Source organism: Stomoxys calcitrans, chromosome 3 (assembly GCF_963082655.1).
Source record: "Stomoxys calcitrans chromosome 3, idStoCalc2.1, whole genome shotgun sequence".
Classification (NCBI taxonomy): domain Eukaryota; kingdom Metazoa; phylum Arthropoda; class Insecta; order Diptera; family Muscidae; genus Stomoxys; species Stomoxys calcitrans.
In genome coordinates, this window is record NC_081554.1 from 99453339 (window position 1) to 99473845 (window position 20507).

The 20507-nt window shown below is 38.1% G+C and overlaps 1 protein-coding gene across 1 annotated transcript; it reads left to right on the plus strand.

Annotated features, from left to right (window-relative positions):
- The first annotated feature begins 615 nt into the window (after positions 1-615).
- LOC106094578 (uncharacterized) lies at positions 616-20137 on the plus strand. The gene is made up of 7 exons (XM_013261801.2): positions 616-967; positions 6839-7003; positions 7065-7437; positions 7506-7747; positions 7814-7978; positions 19034-19618; positions 19676-20137. Exons 1-7 carry the CDS (start codon positions 706-708, stop codon positions 20104-20106), a joined length of 2223 nt encoding a protein of 740 aa, XP_013117255.1. The 5' UTR covers positions 616-705; the 3' UTR covers positions 20107-20137.
- The last annotated feature ends 370 nt before the right edge of the window (positions 20138-20507 follow it).

Consider the following 20507-nt stretch of genomic DNA (forward strand, 5'->3'; position numbering starts at 1 on the left):
AAGAAGAAAAACGTTTAGACTTCTCTTGTTTATTTCAAGGCTGGCTACTACTAAATCTTCAGTGCTTAGCGATGGAAGATGAAAAACGTTTACACTTCTTTTTGAAAGAATACAGGCACTGTGTCTCCAATTGCCCGTACGTTTAACTAGTTTAAATCCGGGAATTCTTAGTCTACGAATTATTCCTCCACAATACCATGGTTCCAGAATAAGATCCTCGTCAAATCCCCTTACAATTGTGGAGATTTATCGGTTGAAACCGGACCATAGTCAGTATTCAAATCTTCCAGCACCGTTGTGTTAGCCTCGTCTTCTGATTAGATTTTTTTTCGATTTTTTCCCAGTGTGTGTCGTGTCGGCATGGGTTATTGTTAACCCTTCGCCGTTATATATCCCATTTTGCTTATTGGGACCAAAAGGAAACAAATGGAGGGTTTTTCTCTATATAAAATGCAATCTTCTTTATAGCAAGGGACAGTCTAATATACATAGTCACATACACATGCGGGATAGTGAAGGAATACATGAGTGGCTGATAAGAGTCTACCACAGATGAGGCATCAAATCTCAATTTAATTCGAACCAGAAGAGAGGGCTAGTAACTGAGTGACCAGCAGTTAGTGATAAGTAACGGACGCGTCAACAACCAGCTCGTAATAATTTGTTATTCGGATTGTTATCGCAAGTTCAAGGAATTCAGAGGCAATGTTGAACCCTTTGTCAGTCCTCCAAATATGCCGTAAAATTTTCGTGCTCCTTGCAATCGGTTGCTTGTGTTTGAAAGGATGCGAAGCTGCTGCAAATAATCGATTGCGTTGTGATAGGCCCAATTCGATCGCAAACGGAAGCATCCGTTTAAAACGAAATTTCATGAGAGTATTCTGTGACGCCGGCTATCTGCTGCAAGGACTCAAAACTATCGGTTGTGTTCACGGAAAATGGGATGGCGAAAAACCGGTGTGCGCAAGTATGTTTCGTATATCTATGATATTTTCAGTTCTAGGTAAAGAATAGCACTACAAAATATAGTATTGCGTTGAATTAAAACATGCAAAACCCCTAACGAAGTATTCGTATGCAACTGTAGCCTAAATGTTAAAGAATGACATAACTCTTCGGCGAAGAAGTGATGCCAGTTCGCTATTTAAGACATTATTGAAAATGTCGAATACTAGCGGAAGTCGCCACTGTTTCCGCAGTGTTTTTTCCTTCCAATTGTTGCGGCTCTTTTAATCGACTCCCGATATGACGGACATTATAGTGAACATTATACAAAAATATTGTTTGGCGATAAGCAATGTTAATGTTGCTGTTTTATGAAATTGTGCAAATCAGAATATAGAAAAAAGGGCGTGACAATGTTCAACTTTTCCGTTAAACCTTTGAATAAACAACAAGTGAAATTAGCGAATTATATCTTAGCGGTCGTACAAGCTGAAGAGGTAGGCCCATTGAACTGTATGTCGATCGACTAGTAGAAGTTTTATAAGTTATATTTTATGATACTCGTGCTTTTGATGCTTCCCAAAAGTGTATAGTGGGCAAAACGATCGAGGCAATTGGGGTAGTCGTCGACTTTCTCTGGGATAGGTAAAGGGTGATTTTTGAGGAGCTATAGGAAAGTAAAAAAAAAAACACATAAAATTCAGAAAAATTCATGTAATCTTTATTTGAATCGATAGTACGGTCCATATAATTTAATGTTTGAAGATTATTTCAGGCAAATGTTGACCGCGACATCTCCTCAAATGGCTTAGTTCAATTTTAACATACTCTTTTCAACAACTCGGCCGGTATCTCACGAATAAATGCTTCAATGTTATGTTCCGATGTGTCAATTGAAGTGGGCTTGTCTGTATCGACATGAGCTTTAACGTAGCCCTACATAAAAATAGTCTAAAGGCGTAAAATCGCGCGTTACGCGTGCTTTGTGGCATGTGGCACCGTCTTGTTGAGACCACATGTCATGCAAGTCAAGCTCTTGTACTTTGGACAAAAAAGTTCGATATCATCTCACGATAGCGCTCACCGATGAACTTTCTTAAAAGAGCATGCATTTTAATACTCAATTTCAATAATTTGCGAGCGTTGTTAGTTTGTAAGACGTTACACGTTACAGACCAAACTGAAAATGTTTGGCAGTGAAACAAAACACGAAACATGCGAAAGCTGTATAAGCCAGTTTTGACAAAAAGATAAAAGTTAAAAAATCAACATTTTTATACCCTCCACCATAGGATGGGGGTATACTTATTTCGTCATTCTGTTTGTAACACCTCGAAATATGCGTCTAAGGCCCCATAAAATATATATGTTCTTGAGCGTCATGTCATTTTAAGTTGATCTAGCCATGTCCGTCCGTCTGGCCGTCCTTCCGTCTGTCTGTCGAAAGCGCGCTAACTTTCGAGCGAGTAAAGCTAGGCGCTTGAAGTTTTACATAACTAGTTTTTATTAGTGTAGGTCGGTTGGAAATGTAAATCGACCAAATCGGTCCATGTTTTGATAAAGTGGTTTTCTGGTATCACTTCGAATAACTGTGCTAAGAATGGTTTAAATCGGTTCAAAACCTGGTATAGCTGCCATATAAACCGATCTTGGATTTTCACTTCTTGAGCCGCTGGAGGGCGCATTACTCATCCGATTTGGCTGTAATTTTGCATGTGGTGTTTTGGTATCACTTTCACTGGTTTCACTGTGCTAAGTATGAAACGAATCGCTTCATAACCTGGTTTGATCTTAACTTCTTATGCCTCTACAGGGCGTAATTCTCATCCGATTTGGCTGAACTTTTGTACAACGGCTTCTCTTATGACCTTCAACATATACGTGTCTAATATGGTCTGAATCGATCTATAGCTTGATACAGTTCCCATATAAACCTATCTCCCGATTTTGCTTCTTGAGTTCCTACAAGGCGCAATTCTTATACGAATGAACTCAAATATTACACAATGACATCTACAATGCATTCAGCATTCATTTATGGTCCGAAGCGGACTGCAACTTTATATAGCTCCAATAGCATAACAGTTCTTATTCAATATTCTTTGTTTGCCTATAAAGAGATACCGCGCATAGAACTCGACAAATGGGATGCATGGTGGAGGGTATATAAGATTCGGCCCGGCCGAACTTAGCACGCTCTTACTCGTCTACCGGGGTGGAATCTAAATCGCTTCAGATTTATATATTGTTATCATTATATATGCACCCTTCTGAACACCGCCTCCAAAGTCTATCCAAATTGGTGTATATTTAGATGCAGCCATCATATAATGATATGGCCTAATTGAAACTTATAGTGTCGGTGTAAGGTAATTTTCCCTTACTATTCCATGCGTTCCCATGTTTTGCAAATTTTGTCCATAAATATTCCACTATGGAACAGGGGCAAACTTCTCAAGTATCAATGAGTTCTGTCCGATTCAAGTTTAAGCTCATTGATAAGGGACCTCCTTTGTATAGCCGAGTCCGTGAGGCGTGCTGCAGTATGACACCTCTTTGGAGAGAAGTTTTTATATGGCATAGCACGTCACAAATGTGGCCAGCATTAGGAGAAAAAAACCAACGCAGAAAAAAAATTTTGATTGTCTCGCCATGGTTACCATGTTTTACATTTACAAATTTAAGCAGTGAAGGTATGACTTACGCTATAAATAATAATTTGTTACAAACAATCTTTGTTTGTTTCTCTTTCGAGACTAGCTCAATGATCGGAGATGCAAATGAAAAAGGAAAGGGATGCGTTTCGTCTTTGGTTAGAAGACTTTTCAACCATATTAGGTGTGATGGCTTCAAGGGCCGTGCGTTGGTATGTTGTATTTGAATCGTATTAATAGCGAAAACCCATCTATAATACAATTACCACATTAACCAAGCTCGACAACCCTGCTTATTAGCTGTACTTTTCCCAATGCATGTATTTTTGTGTAATGACAGACATTCTGTCTGTGGCAAATCACACTTCTTCCGTACTACACATGATTTTGTGCATCTCTTCGATGTTGTATTGATTTCAGCGTTGTGGAGCTTGGTTAATGTGGTAATTGTATCATAGATGCGTTGTCGCTATTAATACGATTCAAATACAATATACCAACGCACGGCCCTTGAAGCCATCACACCTAATATGGTTGAAAAGTATTCTAACCAAAGACGAAACACGTCCCATAGTGATTGGTGTGTGTTGCTATCTTTGGCTTTCCTTTTCCATTTGCATCTCCAATCATTGAACTCGCCTCGAAAGAGAAGCAAACAAAGATTATAAAATTTAATGATCTTCGCCCTAACAGGCAAAAAAAAATTGAATAATGATTTGTTACAAAATTCTTCGATAAAAACCAAATTCTTGTTAAAAAAAGATCAAATTATTTCATATTATATTAATGTGCAATTTTGATGTAAGCGATATTCGAATAAAATAAAGTAACTGATTTCGTTCTATTTTTGATTTGTATACCCTCCACCATAGGATGGGGGTATACTTATTTCGTCATTCTGTTTGTAACTATTCGAAATATTCCTCTGAGACCCCATGAATTATAAATATTCTTGATCGTCATGACATTCTAAGTCGATCTAGCCATATCAGTCCGTCTGTCTGTCGAAAGCACGCTAACTTTCGAAGGAGTAAAGCTAGCCGCTTGAAATTTTGCACAAATATTCCTTATTAGTGCAAATCGGTTGGGATTGTAAATGGGCCATATCGGTCCATTTTTTGATATAGCTGCCATATAAACCGATCTTGGATCTTTACTTCTTGAGTCATTAGAGGGCGAAATTCTCACCCGATTTGCATAACTTCCAATAATAACTGTGCTTAGTATGGTTCAAATTGGTCTTCAACCTGATATAGCTGCCATATTAATCGATCTTGAATCTTGACTTTTGGCCACTAGACAGCGCATTTTTTATCCGATTTGGCTGGAATTTTGCAAGAAGTGCTTTATTCTGACTTCCAACAGTTGTGATAATTATGGTTTTAATTGGTTCATAACCTGATATAGCTGCCATATAAACCGACCTGGCATCTTGACTTCTTGAGTCTCTAGAGGACGCAACTGCTATCCCATTGGGCTGAAATTTTGACTTCTCTCGTGACCTTCAGCATACGTGTCAATTATGGTCTGAATCGGTCTATAGCCTGATACAGCTTCCATATAAACCGATCTCCCTTTTTTACTTCTTGAGCCTCTAAAGGGCGCAATTTTAATTCGAATTGGCTGAAATTTTACACAACGACTTCTGCTATGGTCTTCAACATTCAGTTCAATTATGGTGCGAACCATCGGACCATAAGTTGATATAGCTCCAATATTATAGGAATTTTTTTCTTTTGTCATATGTTTGGAAAATAAATAGACAAATGCGATCCATGGTGGAGGGTATATAGGATTCGGCCCGGCCGAACTTAGCACGCTTTTACTTGTTTTTATTCAAAGGAAATGCAAAAAGAGAACCAGAATAATACATCGATGATTCACAAAGGAAATGAAGAAATTAGTATACATCCATCCTATGGTGAGGGGTATTTAACATATATTCTGAAATTAAACACCGTACGTTTAAAGCTACTTCATAAAGCGGCACATAATTTCATACTTTTGCTCGCCGAAATGCTTCCTAACGAATTGTGTTAAAAATTAACAAATCCAAAAAAATTAACTGATTAAAACATTTTCTATTTTCGCATAATAGAGTCATCCTTTATCACAGACAAAGTTTCTAAAGGTTTTACTTTTACATCAAAAACTCGCAAATTATCGAATAGCGTTCAACAATCAAGGAAAATGTTACATAGTTACTATTAAATTGAATGAAAGGGCAGACGATTTGGTGGTGATGGCCAAAGGATTGCCGTCAATAAACTTGGCTATCCCGAAGCTTTTCGGGTCGACGCAGTCCGAGTTAAGGGAGTGGGCGACGAATGCGCATGCAACGTTGTGGAACAGCGAAACGGTCGGTAGGACGGCGAAAATCTATGGAGGGATCCAGATCGTGAGAAGACGAGGCTATTACTCAAAGGAAGCAAGAAAGAGGTCAGTATAGCTATTGGTATCATAGCGGGACACATAGGACTACGAGCTCACTTATATAAAATCGGTGCGACAAGTGATAGCATGTGTAGGCCATGCGGGGAAGATGATGAGACGTTGCAGCATTTCCTTTGTCATTGCCCGGCTTTCGCGTCCAACAGAGAGCGGTACTTAGGTGGAGACACAATATCAGACATGAACTAACTTAGGGGAGTGGTATCGAAAACAATTAAGGACTTTGTAAGTAGCCCGGAATTCCTAGGAATTTTCTTTTTAGAGGTTACTTTATAGTTTTTAGAGCGCACAACACGCCGATTTCTGGCTTAGGTGTATGTCCATAGTGGCATGGGGCGGATTAATATCTGCACTCTCTTTGCAACCTAACCTAACCCAACATACTATTAAATTAGTACTTCCTCAAAAAAACAGATTTGTCTCATTTTGCCAAAAAAGAAATATATGGAGGATTTTGTTTCATTTACAATAAACATTGTCATGTGATTGGCAAGAAATATCGCGACTTGTATGTACTCAGCAGACATTTTCAACAAACAAAGATATTCTCAGCTTTAGCCTGTTATTCTGAAAATGAAAAAAATTTGCAATAGCAAAAGGATTACTACTTTTATAACAAAACAATTAAGTACGAAAAGTCAGCAAACTTTTTCCCTGAGCGTATACTTTTTATGTTGAGTTGGTTCCATGAGGTTGGAGAATATAAATGGAATATTTTGATGCTCTATTCGATTTTTTGAATCACCACTATAATCCAAATTTAAATGATTTGTTTCTTTCTTTCATAGAAAAAGGATGCCCAAAAAATCTTAATAGTCCCGAAAATGGACGAATACAAATCGAATCGGAGCTGAAGGCAATTCTTTACTGTACGGATAATTACATTCTGGCGGGAAATCGCAACGCCTATTGTAATGGAACGCACTGGGATCGACCCCTCGGCTCATGCAGAGGTATGAAAAAAGAAACAAAAATTATTTAAGCTCTTCTCGTTTAAAATTTGATCATTAACAGAACGAAAAGCCAAAGCGTCGCACGAATGTGACTTCGAAACGGAGGATGTATGTGGTTGGTCATATGAGCCAATGGCAAACCTCGAGTGGAAGCGAGTTATGGCCGCCAACGTGTTCTCCTCGTTCAAGACGGGACCACGACATGATCACACTACAAGGACACATAATGGGGGTCATTACATGCTTATGGAGAGCTTGATCCGCCAAGATATGCCTGTAACCTTAACCTCTCCTATATACGATCGAGAGTTGTCGCTGAAAACAGCATGTTGCTTCCAATTCCACTATTTTATGTATGGTGCAGGGGTAGGAGACCTACTGGTTGTGGTTAAACCTTTATCCAGTAGTGTAGATGATATACTTAATGATGACTAGTGAGTTAAACTTTTAGTTGAACACTCCGCCTTGGTTTTGCGGTCAAACTTAAGAGATATATTTTCAGTGATTCCAACTTGATAAAATTCGAACGAAATGGCAACCAGAACAATGCGTGGAACGAAGCTCACTTTACAATTGATGAGATGGAAGAAGACTTCCAAATAGTATTTGTGGCAAAATCAGGACGCAATCATCTTTCTGATATAGCTGTGGATGATGTGCGCTTAATGACTGGTGAAGATTGTAGAAATTTAGACAAAGGCTTCGACGATACCATATCGAATGAGGAGTTTGAAATGACCACTTGTAAGTCTTTGCATCATCGAATCTATAAAATTAAATAGAAATATATCCTTATAATTTTACTTTTAGATCAATCCCTCTTCGAAATGCAGTCCTGCGCCGGTCGCTGTTTTAATGCAGGTGGTATTGGCATAATACGTGAATCAGATCATTTGTCAGGCCTATGTAGTTGCTCTGCCGACTGTGAAGATGCCGATACGTGTTGTCCCGATTTTAAAGCTATTTGCCTCACAGGTATGTATTGGGTTGCCCAAAAAGTAATTGTCGGTAATATAGTCGGCGTTGACAAATTTTTAAACGGCTTGTGACTCTGTAATTGCATTCTTTCTTCTGTCAGTTATCAGCTGTTACTTTTAGCTTGCTTTAGAAAAAAAGTGTTTGTATTTGTTTGTTTGGCGTCAATTTTAATATGGGTACCACATGTATTGAAAGAAATTCATTTAACAAACCGAATCAACGCTTGTGATATGCACCTTAAACGCAATGAATTCTATCCGTTTTTAAAACGAATCATAACTTTTAAACGAACCATAAACGATCATGGTCCAAGCATGGTGAACCAGCTCAAACCACTTCAAAGGCTGATATCCACCAAAAGAAGGTTATGCTGTCTGTTTGGTGGGATTGGAAGGGTGAGGTATGTATATTTTGAGCTGCTTCCAAGGAATCAAACGATTAATTCGGATGTTTACTGTCAACAATTGGACAAATTGAATACAGCCATCAAGGAGAAGCGACCAGAATTGGTCAATCGTAAAGGTGTCATATTCTACCAGGACAACGCTAGACCGCACACATCTTTGGTCACTCGCCAAAAACTGAGTGAGCTTGGCTGGGAACTTTTGATGCATCCACCATATAGCCCTGACCTTGCACCATCAGACTACCATTTATTTCGATCTTTGTAGAACTCCTTAAATGGTAAAACGTTCGGCAATGATGAGGCTATAAAATCGCACTTGGTTCAGTTTTTTGCAGATAAAGGCCAGAAGTTCTATGAGCGTGGAATACTAAATTTGCCAGGAAGATGGCAAAAGGTTATCGAACAAAATGGCAATTATATATTTGATTAAAGTTCATTAAAAGTTTTATTAAAAATGCATTTACTTTCTTTTAAAAAATCCGCAATTACTTTTTAGGCAACCCAATAGTAAACGCTCACAGTATAACAATTGCAATTTCCGTTGTACTATTACTAAGTCTTACACCAATGTCAAACGATCTTACAACTAACCGAAAATAAATGAAAAATCAGCCTAGAATTTATTTTTCAACGTCGACAACGGATTTGTTGGAGGCTCAACACCATGTCTCCACTTTTCTCCGGATGCATTTAATAGGTCATTTAATTGAGCAAAATCCTAGAAAAAAAACCTTAATAATTTATAACTTCTACCAAAGGTGAAAGGTTAGCAACATTTTATGGTGGTTTTCATGATATTTAAGCTAAATAAAGCTAAATATATGTATGATAGACATATTTATATGTCTAAATAAAGCTAAATATATGTATGATAGACATATTTATATGTCTAAATAAAGCTAAATATATGTATGATAGACATATTTATATTACTTCTTCGATCTTTGGTATTGAATATGTTTTGGATGGTGCAGAGTAAACAAAGTTGATATGGTCAGATCTAAGTCTATCTAGTAGCAGATGCAATTGGATCTGTAATATCTAACTATATCTGGTGCTAGATATAATTATATAGAGTACTAAACATAATAATTTTTTCAAGATAGTTATATATCTACGGAAATTTGAATTATGAACATTTAGTTGGTATGGTCTACCAGGTGAACTGGGATGGCATATTTACACTTTAATGTGTCGATCAGCAGACGGCTTTCATGACGCATAACATTTTACGTCTCTGTGATGCAACAGTTCCTATAAGGATTAAAAGGGCCTCGGCCATCACAAAGCCATGGTTCAATTCAAGAATCAAGGCGCTTATTGGGGACAGGGACTTGGCTTACAGTAGATGGAAGCGTTTCAAATCTCTAGAGGTGAAAAAAGAATTCCGTGAAGCTAGGAGGAAAGTTAATAGTTTTATTAATGCGGCTAAAATCTAGTATTATTCTTCAAGATTTGCTTGGGCAGTGGGCTCGAAGAGTAAGTGGAAAGTGATACATGACATCGGAATGGGTAAACCCAAGTCAAACACTCGATACCATGGGGATCTAGATGAACTCAACAGGATCTTCGAAAGCATATACCATATATTGTACAAACGGATACGCAATGTTATATTGATGATGACGGGCCGGCTTTCTTTTTTGATGCCCGCAGTCCTTTTAAGTTTAGATGTGTTAGTCATGAGGAAGTTTATGAGAATTTTGACCATGTTAAGTCAAATGCAATTAATTTGCACGGAGTTGATCCGTGATTTGTACGAATGTTACTTCCGTATCTCCAACCGTACTTTACGTACCTGTTTAATACAATTTTGAGCTCCAGTGTGTATCCTATTATTTGTTGGCATGCAAAGATTATCCCCATTCCCAAATCCAACGTTGATTATCGGCCGATATCAATTCTATGCTATCTCGAGAAAATCCTTCATGGAGAGATGTCGGTATATCTTCACCAAGAATCCCTGTTGTCAGAAAGGCAGTCCGGCTTCCGTTCTGATCATAGTTGCATTACTGCATTGCTTGAAGTGGCTGAATCGATCAGAAATGACATTGCTGAGAACAAAATTGGCTTTCTGGTTCTTTTGGATCACTCCAAAGCTTTCACGGTTGAACACCTGAATTTGTGCATGAAACTACGAAATTTTTATACCTTCCACCATAGGATGGGGATATAATAATTACGTCATTCTGTTTGTAAATCCTCGAAATATTCGTCAAGACCCCATAACGTTTAAGTCAATCTAGCAATGTCCGTCCGTCCGTCTGTCTGTCGAAAGCACGCTAACTTTCGAAGGAGTAAAGCTAACCGCTTGAAATTTTGCACAAATACTTTTTGTTAGTGTAGGTCGGTTGGGATTGTTAATGGGCTATATCGGTCCACGTTTTGATATAGCTGCCATATAAACCGATTTGGGATCTTGATTTCTTGAGCCGCTAGAGGGCACAATTCTTGACTTCCACCAACTGTGTTGAGTATGGTTGAAATCGGTTTATAACCTGATATAGCTGTCATATCAACCTATCTGGTGTCTTGACTTCTTGAGCGTCTAGAGTGCGCAATTCCTATCCGATTTGGCTGAAATTTTGCACGACGTGGTTTATTATGACTTCCAACAACTGCGCTAAGAATAGTTCAAATCGGCCCATATCCTGATATAGCTGCCATATAAACCGATCTGGGGCCTTGACTTCTGGAGCCACTAGAGGGCACAGTTATTATCCGATTTAGATGAAATTTGGCATGAGGTGTTTTGTTATGTTTTTCAATAGATGTGCAAAGTATGGTTCGAATCGGTTCATATCCTGGTATAGCTGCCATTTAAACCGATCTGGGGTCTTGACATCTTGAGCCTCTACAGGGAAAAATTCTTATCCGATTTGGCTGAAATTTTGCATGAGGTGTTTTGTTATGACTTCCAACAACAATATTTAGATATAGCTGCCATATAAACCGATCTGGGGTCTTGACTTCTTGAGCCACTAGAGCGCGCAATAATTATCCGATTTAGTTGAAATTTTGCATGAGGTGTTTTGTTATGACTTTCAACAACTGTGTTGAGAAACGTTCAAATCGATCTATAACCTAATAAAGCTGCCATATAAACTGATATAGGATCTTGGCTTCTAGAGCCTCTAAAGGGCGGAAGTATTATCCGATTTGGCTAAAATTTTGTACAACAGCTTCTCCCATGACCTTTAACATACGTGTCGAATAGGATATGAATCGGTTTATAACCTAATACAGCTCTTATATAAACCGATCTCCCTATTTTACTTCTTCAGCCCCTAAAGTGCTAATTCTTACTAGATTTGGCTGAACTTTTACACAATGACTTCTACTATGGTCTCCAATATTCAATTCAATTATGGTCTGAAATGAAACATAACTTGATTTTTTCCAATAACCTAGCATTTCTTTTCCGTCAACAGCTGGTAGTGTTTGGCAATATAGAGTTCAGTTAGGTAAGGCTAGACTGTAAATAGGGTGCTGATATTAATCCGTCCAATGCCACTATAGACATACAGTTATCGGCATGTTGTGCGCTCTAAATATTAAAAATAACCTCGACATTGTTAATCTAAATCAGAATCTGCGTGCTTCTTACAAAACTCATCCTTGTGTTCCATACCATTTCCCTAAATTGGTTCATATCTGGTATTATGTCACCACCTAAGTACCAATGTCGGTTAGCCGCGAAATCCGGGCAATGACATAGGTAATGGTCCAATGTCTCATCATTTTCCCCACACTTCTTACACATGCTATCACTCGCCACACCCAAACTATTCAGCATAAGTGAGTTCATAGTCAAATGTGTCCCGTTATGATACCGAAAGCTATACTGACCTATTGCTTACATTCTTTAAGTAATAGCCCGTCTTCTCACGATCCGAATTTCTCCATATGATTTTCGTCGTCCTACTGGCAGTTTATATATTCCACAATGTTACATTCACGTGCGTCGCCTACGTCTTTAACACAGACTGCGTCAACCCGAAAGGCTTCGGGTTATCCATGTTTATTGATGCTAGTCCTCTGACCTTCACTGCCAAATCATCCGCTCTTTCATTCACTCTACTCCGCTATGGACCGGCACCCGAACAATACGGATCGTGCTAACCTCAGAAAAGGCGTTAATATCCTTCTTACACTCAAATATTGTCCGTGACGTTTTATGGGTTTTGCATTTACCGGCTTTTTGCGATCCTGGAAAAATGAGAATAAAATTGTTTCATTTCCCGGATTCCCGGAAATTTTTGTTCGCTTATGTCCATAAATATAAAAGCTGAATAGAAGATGAAAGTAATCTTGTTTACGTTTTCCAATTTTAGATTTTTTTCTTCCTTTTAAAACTGTAATATTTTAAAATTATCAACCAAAGCTTAAAAAAAAAATCAAATAATTGTTTAAATTTTCTGTAAATATTTCATAATTCGTAATATAGGGTTTTTCGGAAATTTTAAAAATTTGGTTTAGTTGGAAAGAACAATTTTTATCATTTTTTGTTATACGGAGAATTCGAAACCTGATTGTAATTGTGATAGGAACTTGGTAAAGAAGTATTCCCACAATTCAAAAAATGCCGACGATTACTTGACTGAAATGTTCAAAAAGGAAAAACAAAATGTTGTAAATTCAATATCTCATAAACCACAATAGATATTCCAGACATATAAGTATGTTTTTTGTAGGATTTCACCACCTCTATCATTTGCTAGGAAAATGACTATATAAATGCTTATTTGGCGGCACTTCAATATTTGGAACGCACTATGTCAGACCCTGCACCTACTAGTGTCCAAATTTTTTAATACTTATTGGAAACTATCTCCACATTCACTATGTCATGTTTCGTGTAGATATCTTTATCTGTTCAAATGTTATAGAATTATTTCAAAGATTTTTCGACTGTGGAACATGTCCTCCAAACTCTTCTGTTTTGCCTCTAAACGAAAATGGGACAAGTACGGGCACCTAAACTTTTTTGAATTATGTTAAGGGACATTCAAAGAGCGTATTTCGAAAATATGGTTAGGGTATAAAAGGGTATATTATTTTTATATTCCATCAAATAGTTAAGAAAATGGAGCTATATGTACCACTTTTGAAATCGTTGGAAAGTTTTACATAAGACAGGTTCTTTCGTAGGCGCACATGAATATATTGATTTTTACCACCTGCTTCCTTTGTCCGTGCCACTGTGCGACGCATCTTTCGAAAGAAAAAAATATCCGTTCCAAATATTTCTATTGATCGAATTAAAAACCTAACACATATAATCATTGGCTAAACCTAAAAGATTTTGTCAGCGTTATCCTATTTAGTGTGGTTTACTCTACACATTCACTATTTTGTTTGACTTCATTCGTTAACCCTCATTAACCCTTCGATGCACGAACATTTCGATTGTCCTCAGTTGTTATAATACTACAACTTTTGTTCTCCCTATCTGAGCGGTACAAAATATTTTAGACATTTGTAGGGGAGTACATAGGCTTCCTGCAAATGTGTGAAAATGGCTCGTATCACTAGCGCAGGGTGATCACGGGGTGTTACATTTAACCACCTTTCAGTTTTAACAATTCTGAAGGCTATAACTTTTTAACTAAAAGCCCGATTTCTTTGCAATAGGGTCGATCGTAAAGAGATCTACGACTACGTTGTTGTAGACCGTTTTTCTTTATTTTAAGTGTTTTCTTAATAACTCTGTTAATTTTTATGAAATGTGTAATCACGAATGTGATTCGTCCAGGCCGAACTTTCGATACTCAACACATGGATATAAAACTAATCCAGTAGTCGTCAAAATTGAACCCAAGATGTTTATTTGCCAGATCGCTTTACACAGCAGCTATAACCAAATATTGTCCTATCTAGAATATAACTCGCATGGTTGTAGAGAATTCCAATATATTTAAGCTACATCGGACTGTATAAACTCATAGTCATATCGGACTCATATAAAAGTCCTGATAAACCGTCTTGAGCAACAGTAACTTGTATTCGGTCACGTCAATATGGTTCAGATCGGACCATATTTGGATATAGCTGCCATATAGACCGATCTCTCGATTTATGGTCTTGCGCCCATAAAAGGCGCATTTATTGTCCGATTTTGCCAAAAATTGAGACAATGAGTTAAGTTGATCCCCTCGATAAACTTATGCAATATGGCACAGTACGGTCCAGATTTGGATATAGCTGCGATATAGGCCGATCTCTCGATTTAAGGTTTTGGGCCATTAAAAGTCGCATTTATTGTCCGATGACGCCGAAATTTGGGACAGTGATCTCTGTTAGGCCTTTTGACGTCCTTCTTCAATTTGGTCTAGATCGATCAAGATTTGGATATAGCTGCCATATAGACCGATCTCTCGATTTAAAGTCTTGGCCCCATAAAAGGCGCATTTATTGTCCGATTTCACTGAAATTTGACACAGTGATTTATGTTGGACTTTTCTGAAGCATGTACAGCCATGTCGTACATGGCTCAGACCGGTTTATTTTTATACCCTCCACCATAGGATGGGGGGTATACTAATTTCGTCATTCTGTTTGTAACTACTCGAAATATTCGTCTGAGACCCCATAAAGTATATATATTCTTGATCGTCGCGACATTTTATGTCGATCTAGCCATGTCCGTCCGTCCGTCCGTCCGTCTGTCTGTCGAAAGCACGCTAACTTCCGAAGCAGTAAAGCTAGCCGCTTGAAATTTTGCACAAATACTTCTTATTAGTGTAGGTCGGTTGGTATTGTAAATGGGCCATATCGGTCCATGTTTTGATATAGCTGCCATATAAACTGATCTTGGGTCTTGACTTCTTGAGCCTCTAGAGTGCGCAATTCTTATCCGATTGGAATGAAATTTTGCACGACATGTTTTGTTATGATATCCAATAACTGTGCCAAGTATGGTTCACATCGGTCTATAACCTGATATAGCTGCCATATAAACCGATCTTGGGTCTTGACTTCTTGAGCCTCTAGAGTGCGCAATTCTTATCCGATTGGGATGAAATTTTGCACGACGTGTTTTGTTATTATATCCAACATTTGTGCCAAGTGTGGTTCAAATCGGTCCATAACCTGATGTAGCTGCCATATAAACCGATCTTGGGTCTTGACTTCTTGGGCCTCTAGAGAGCGCAATTCTTATCCGATTTGCCTGAAATTTTGTACGACGGATCCTCTCATGACCATCAACATACGTGTTTATTAGGGTCAGAATCGGTCTATAGCCCGATACAGCTCCCATATATTTTACTTTTTGAGGCCCCAACATATAATTTAATTGTGGTCTAAACCGGATCATATCTTGATATCGCTCTAATAGCAGAGCAATTCTTTTCTTATATCATTTTTTGCCTAAGAAGAGATGCCGGGAAAAGAACTGACAAATGCGCTCCATGGTGGAGGGTATATAAGATTCGGCCCTGCCGAACTTAGCACGCTTTTACTTGTTAGATATAGCTACTAAAAAGACCAATATTTTTTATATACCAGTTTTCGGTATAGGTGCTATGGGGGCATAAATTATAAATTTTTCACTGGATTACTTTTTTCACTTTACCTTTTTACTTGTTTAAATTTCTTACGAGAAAATTCTTTTAATTTAATAAAATAAAATTTAAAATCTGCCAGAATGATCATATAATTCCCTCCCGTTTTTTCGGGAAAATTCAAAATCTATCCCGGGAATTCCCTTCTTCAAAAAGCGATAGGGTTTAAAAAATCCTAGACCCTACCATCCTGGTAGTTATTGCCTGATGGTCAGTTTAATGTCTGTAAAAATATTCATACTCGATGTCCTCTCGTTAACACCACACGTCGGATCTGCGCCTACAGGAATGTATTATTGTCAGGCAGTTTAAAACAGATCTCAGTCCCAATGTCGACCCCCAAATCTACTCTGTCCTCTGGCTTTGATCCATCTGTGTAGCATGAACTTTCAGATAGCAATACCTGAGTGACGCTAGCAACAGTGCCTCGCACTCGACCTCAAGTGTCGTCTCAGCTATCCTAACGATTCTTATCGTCGCCTTGATTATACCGCGATGGTATAATCTGATCTGATCTTATCCTCTATCCATTCTCCCATCACCTTAAAACTTTAAGTAACGTTTTGAATAAGGGAACACGCGCTACAATAATTTGATGACTTTATCCTGACTATACTAAGTTCGGAATTTACTCAAGCGATAGTAATCATCAGTAAAACATAAACACAAAACGTTTTTTTTTTTTTGAAAAGTCGTTATTTGCTACAGTTCCCTCTTGTTTTAGTTTTCCCCTTAAAATTTTGGTTCTATTAGCTACAGTTCCCTCTTGTTTATACTAGCTGACCCGGGCCCGCCCCGCTGCGCCTTCTTTTTCTTTATATGGAACACAAGTTTCCTTGGAATATTTATTTTCGACAATTAAAGATCTTTTAGTGAAATGCCATGCTAACGCGATTAACAGTTTAACGATATAAGTGCCTTTAACTGAATCCCATATGATATTTATTGGTCTACGAATTTAAGTTTGGATGTAAGGTGTACTCCATTCTTAAAATACTTCATTTCAGCTCGATATTCTCATGATATCTGATTTAGTGGTGTTTTCGGTGGAGAGGTGATCCCCCAGATACTTGGCCCTGAAAAATATCAGCATCGTGCTCTTCTCTCATATACCATTTACATAAACCCCATATTGCCATTGGTTTTGGGGGAGTTTACAGGATGAGGCGTCCCCCAAACACATGGCCCCAAAATAGGTTATCAAATTCGTTTTCTAATCTCAAATACCTTTCATTTGAGCCACATATTGGCATGGTCGAAAATTTTTTCCCTTTTGGGGGTGTTTTTGGAAGGGATGATGCCCTAAATGCATGGTCCTATATTTGGATATCAAATTCATATTCTACTTCCAAATACCTTTATTTGAGCCCCATATTGCGATGGTCAGTAAAAAATTGCTGTTTGTGAGGTATTTTGGGAAAGGGTCCCGAAAATGGGTATCAATTCTTGCTCTACCCCGCAAAACCTTTCATTTAAGCTCCACATTGACATGGTCGGTAAATATGCCAGATTTAGGGGTGTTTTGGGGATTGGGGTGATCACCCAAACACTAAGCCTGGAAATTATATCAGCAACGTGCTCTATTCTCATATATCCATGTATCATTTATTTGAACTCCATGTTGCCATTGGCCTCAAAATTGGATATCACATTCGTTTTCTAATCTCATTTAAACTCCTCATTGCAAAAGTCAGCAAATATGTCCGGTTTGGGGTATGGGCCCTAAAAACTATGAATATTTAGTTCCACTCTCTTTAGGACCCAAATTGTCTTGGTGAGCAAATACTTCCTAATTGGGGGTTGTTATGGTGGTGGTACGTCCGCTAGACAGTTGGCTGCTAATGTTGGCCTTGAGAATATATAGCGGATTCGTCTTCTACTCTAAAAACCCTCTTATTTGAGCCTCATATTGCACAACCACAAAAAAGTTTGAAATTGAATTGACTGGTTGCAGCTGAAGTGTTATCGATATCATGTGCAAAATTTCATGGCCCTAGGTGACCCGGGCGCCTCTTGACAGGGCCTGACAGGGTCACTTCGGCATTTCGAAATATTGTTCGGACTACCAAGTTTCATTTGTCGAGCGATTAACAAAGATTGTGCTCACAAATTTCTACAAAAATGTTCGCTTGAGTTCTATTATATCTTTCCTGGTTTCGGTGATTTTTGTTGACTTTTAACTTTGAATTTTTGCAATTTTGGCCAAGTTTGAACATATATTTGCTCGCCGAGGACCATCGAAAGTGGTTCAGAATTGGATATAGCTCCCACATTGTACTTATAGGGTAGGTGTAGGGTATTATACAGTCAGCACCGCCCGACTTTTGCCCTTCCTAACTTGTTTTAGTATATTCAAAAGTCTACAGAATATAGTAGAAATTAAAAAAAATTTATGCATCTTTTCAATTTTATTTAGCGTAAAAATCTAAGACGATGTAACCGTGTCCGTCAGTCTGTCTGTTGACATTGAGCTGAAACTTTGCACAGATTCTTTTTTGACCATAAACAGGTTAAGTTCAAAGATGGACTATATCTTGATATAGCACCCATATTGACCGATCCACAGATTTAGGGTCTTAGACCCATAAAAGCCACATTTGTTATCCGATTTTGCTGAAATTTGGGACAGTGAGTTGTGTTAGGCCACTCGACATTTTTCCTCAATTTGGCCCAGATCGGTGCAGATTTGGATATAGCTGTCATATAGACCGACCGGTTAGCATGTCCGCCTAGGACGACGAACGGACTCGGCTTAAGAAACGAGGTCCCTTATCATTAAGCTTAAACTTTAATCGGACTGCAGTCATTGATATGAGAGAAGTATTCCCTATTCTTTAGTGGAATGTTCATTGGAAATTGAATAGTGGTAGAAATATGTAGTAAATGCTATAGTTATTGTTTCAAAGTTTACTTTGAAATTTTCTCCTTCAAAAGTTAAAAGTTTGTATCAAGAGTGTTTGCTTAAAATATTTGAGAATGATATAAAAGATTTTATATAGCTACACCGTTCGCCGTAGGGCATTATCAGCGGCTTCGTACAATTTTGCATTAACTTCTATAAATATTTTTGTTTTGTTGCAGAATTATTTGATTCGACCAGTGAGCAAACAAATTTTATTGGAAGTGAGACATATACCGACCAAAAGATCGTCATTTCTACACCAACCCAAATAATATCAACAGCAACAGCGCCAAGTACATCAACAAAATCTACATCTACTACACCAAGGACTACCAGAAGTACTACAACTAGAACCAGTAGTACAACGACAACGTCTACTACACAAACAATGGGAACAACGCCAACTACAACCATAAGAACAATCCCGACTACAACGGTAAGAACTACGCCAACTACCACAACGGTAAAAACCACACCGACAACAACGGCAAGAACTAAGCCGACAACAACAACAACAGTAAAGGCAACCCCTACAACAACGATTAAAACTACACCGAAAAAAACACCAAAGCCTACAACACCAACCACCACATCGACCACAACAGCAAGAACAACGCCCAGAAAATCAATAGTACCGATAAGGACCACAATAAAAACAACACCAACGACCACACAATCCACTACAACATCAGCAAAAATCACATCAACACCGAAACCAGATATTCCCAGTACTCCTTTCATAGATATTCCCAGAAAAATTAAAGGTAAGTCCAAGTACGAGCTATTATTGCTGCAACTTACATTTGTACACTCCCTTCCAGGTCAAAACTCAACAACTTTAAGGAGGTCAAATACATCTTCCTACGTTATTGACAGCGATCCAAAAGCAGAAGCAGCCCATAGAGGCTCCGCCTTATTGATATGGACCCTTATTATAATTCTATTTGTAGTTTTAATCGGTGTGGCATATCGGCGGTTTGGCGACCGAGCTGTTGCCTGGTATATGATCCACTTTAGCAAAGACAATGGCGGAGACGAGGATACGTCATCCATTGCAACTAGTTTTAGTCGTTCATCAAGTGCCAAAGACAAGAATAAACCAACCAACCAACCAACAAAAACCCGCAAAAAATCTGTCTTTTCGAATGAGATCACACGGCCTTTGGTTGAAGACGACGACTACGAGGACGATGAAAATGGCCACTTAAATGGAAATATAGTCTTAAGGAACAGTATTTATTCAGAGCTATAATTAAAAATAAAAATAACTTAGCACAGGTAAATTTACAATCAGAAGTTTATTGCCATCATTGGGTTTTCACTTTGTAACAAACCTCATTCCAATGTGGAGAAGGATAAAGAAGTTTAGGAGTTGAATCGACATTTTAGCAGGCAGATATAAAAGAGTAATAATATACACATAATTGAAGTGCACATTTCTTTTTTAAATTCTCGGATCTGAATTTCGCTTTTTACATAAACCGAAAATCGGTTTATAAAGGATTACATAATTTTTTGACCGAATCGGATCTTCTTCTTAAACCCTTATGAAACGGCTCTACACGGCAGTTAGGTTAGGTTTAAGTGGCGGTCAGCCATCAGACTCATTTAGACGTTTTGCCCTCTGTGATACGACAGAAACAGGAGATGCCT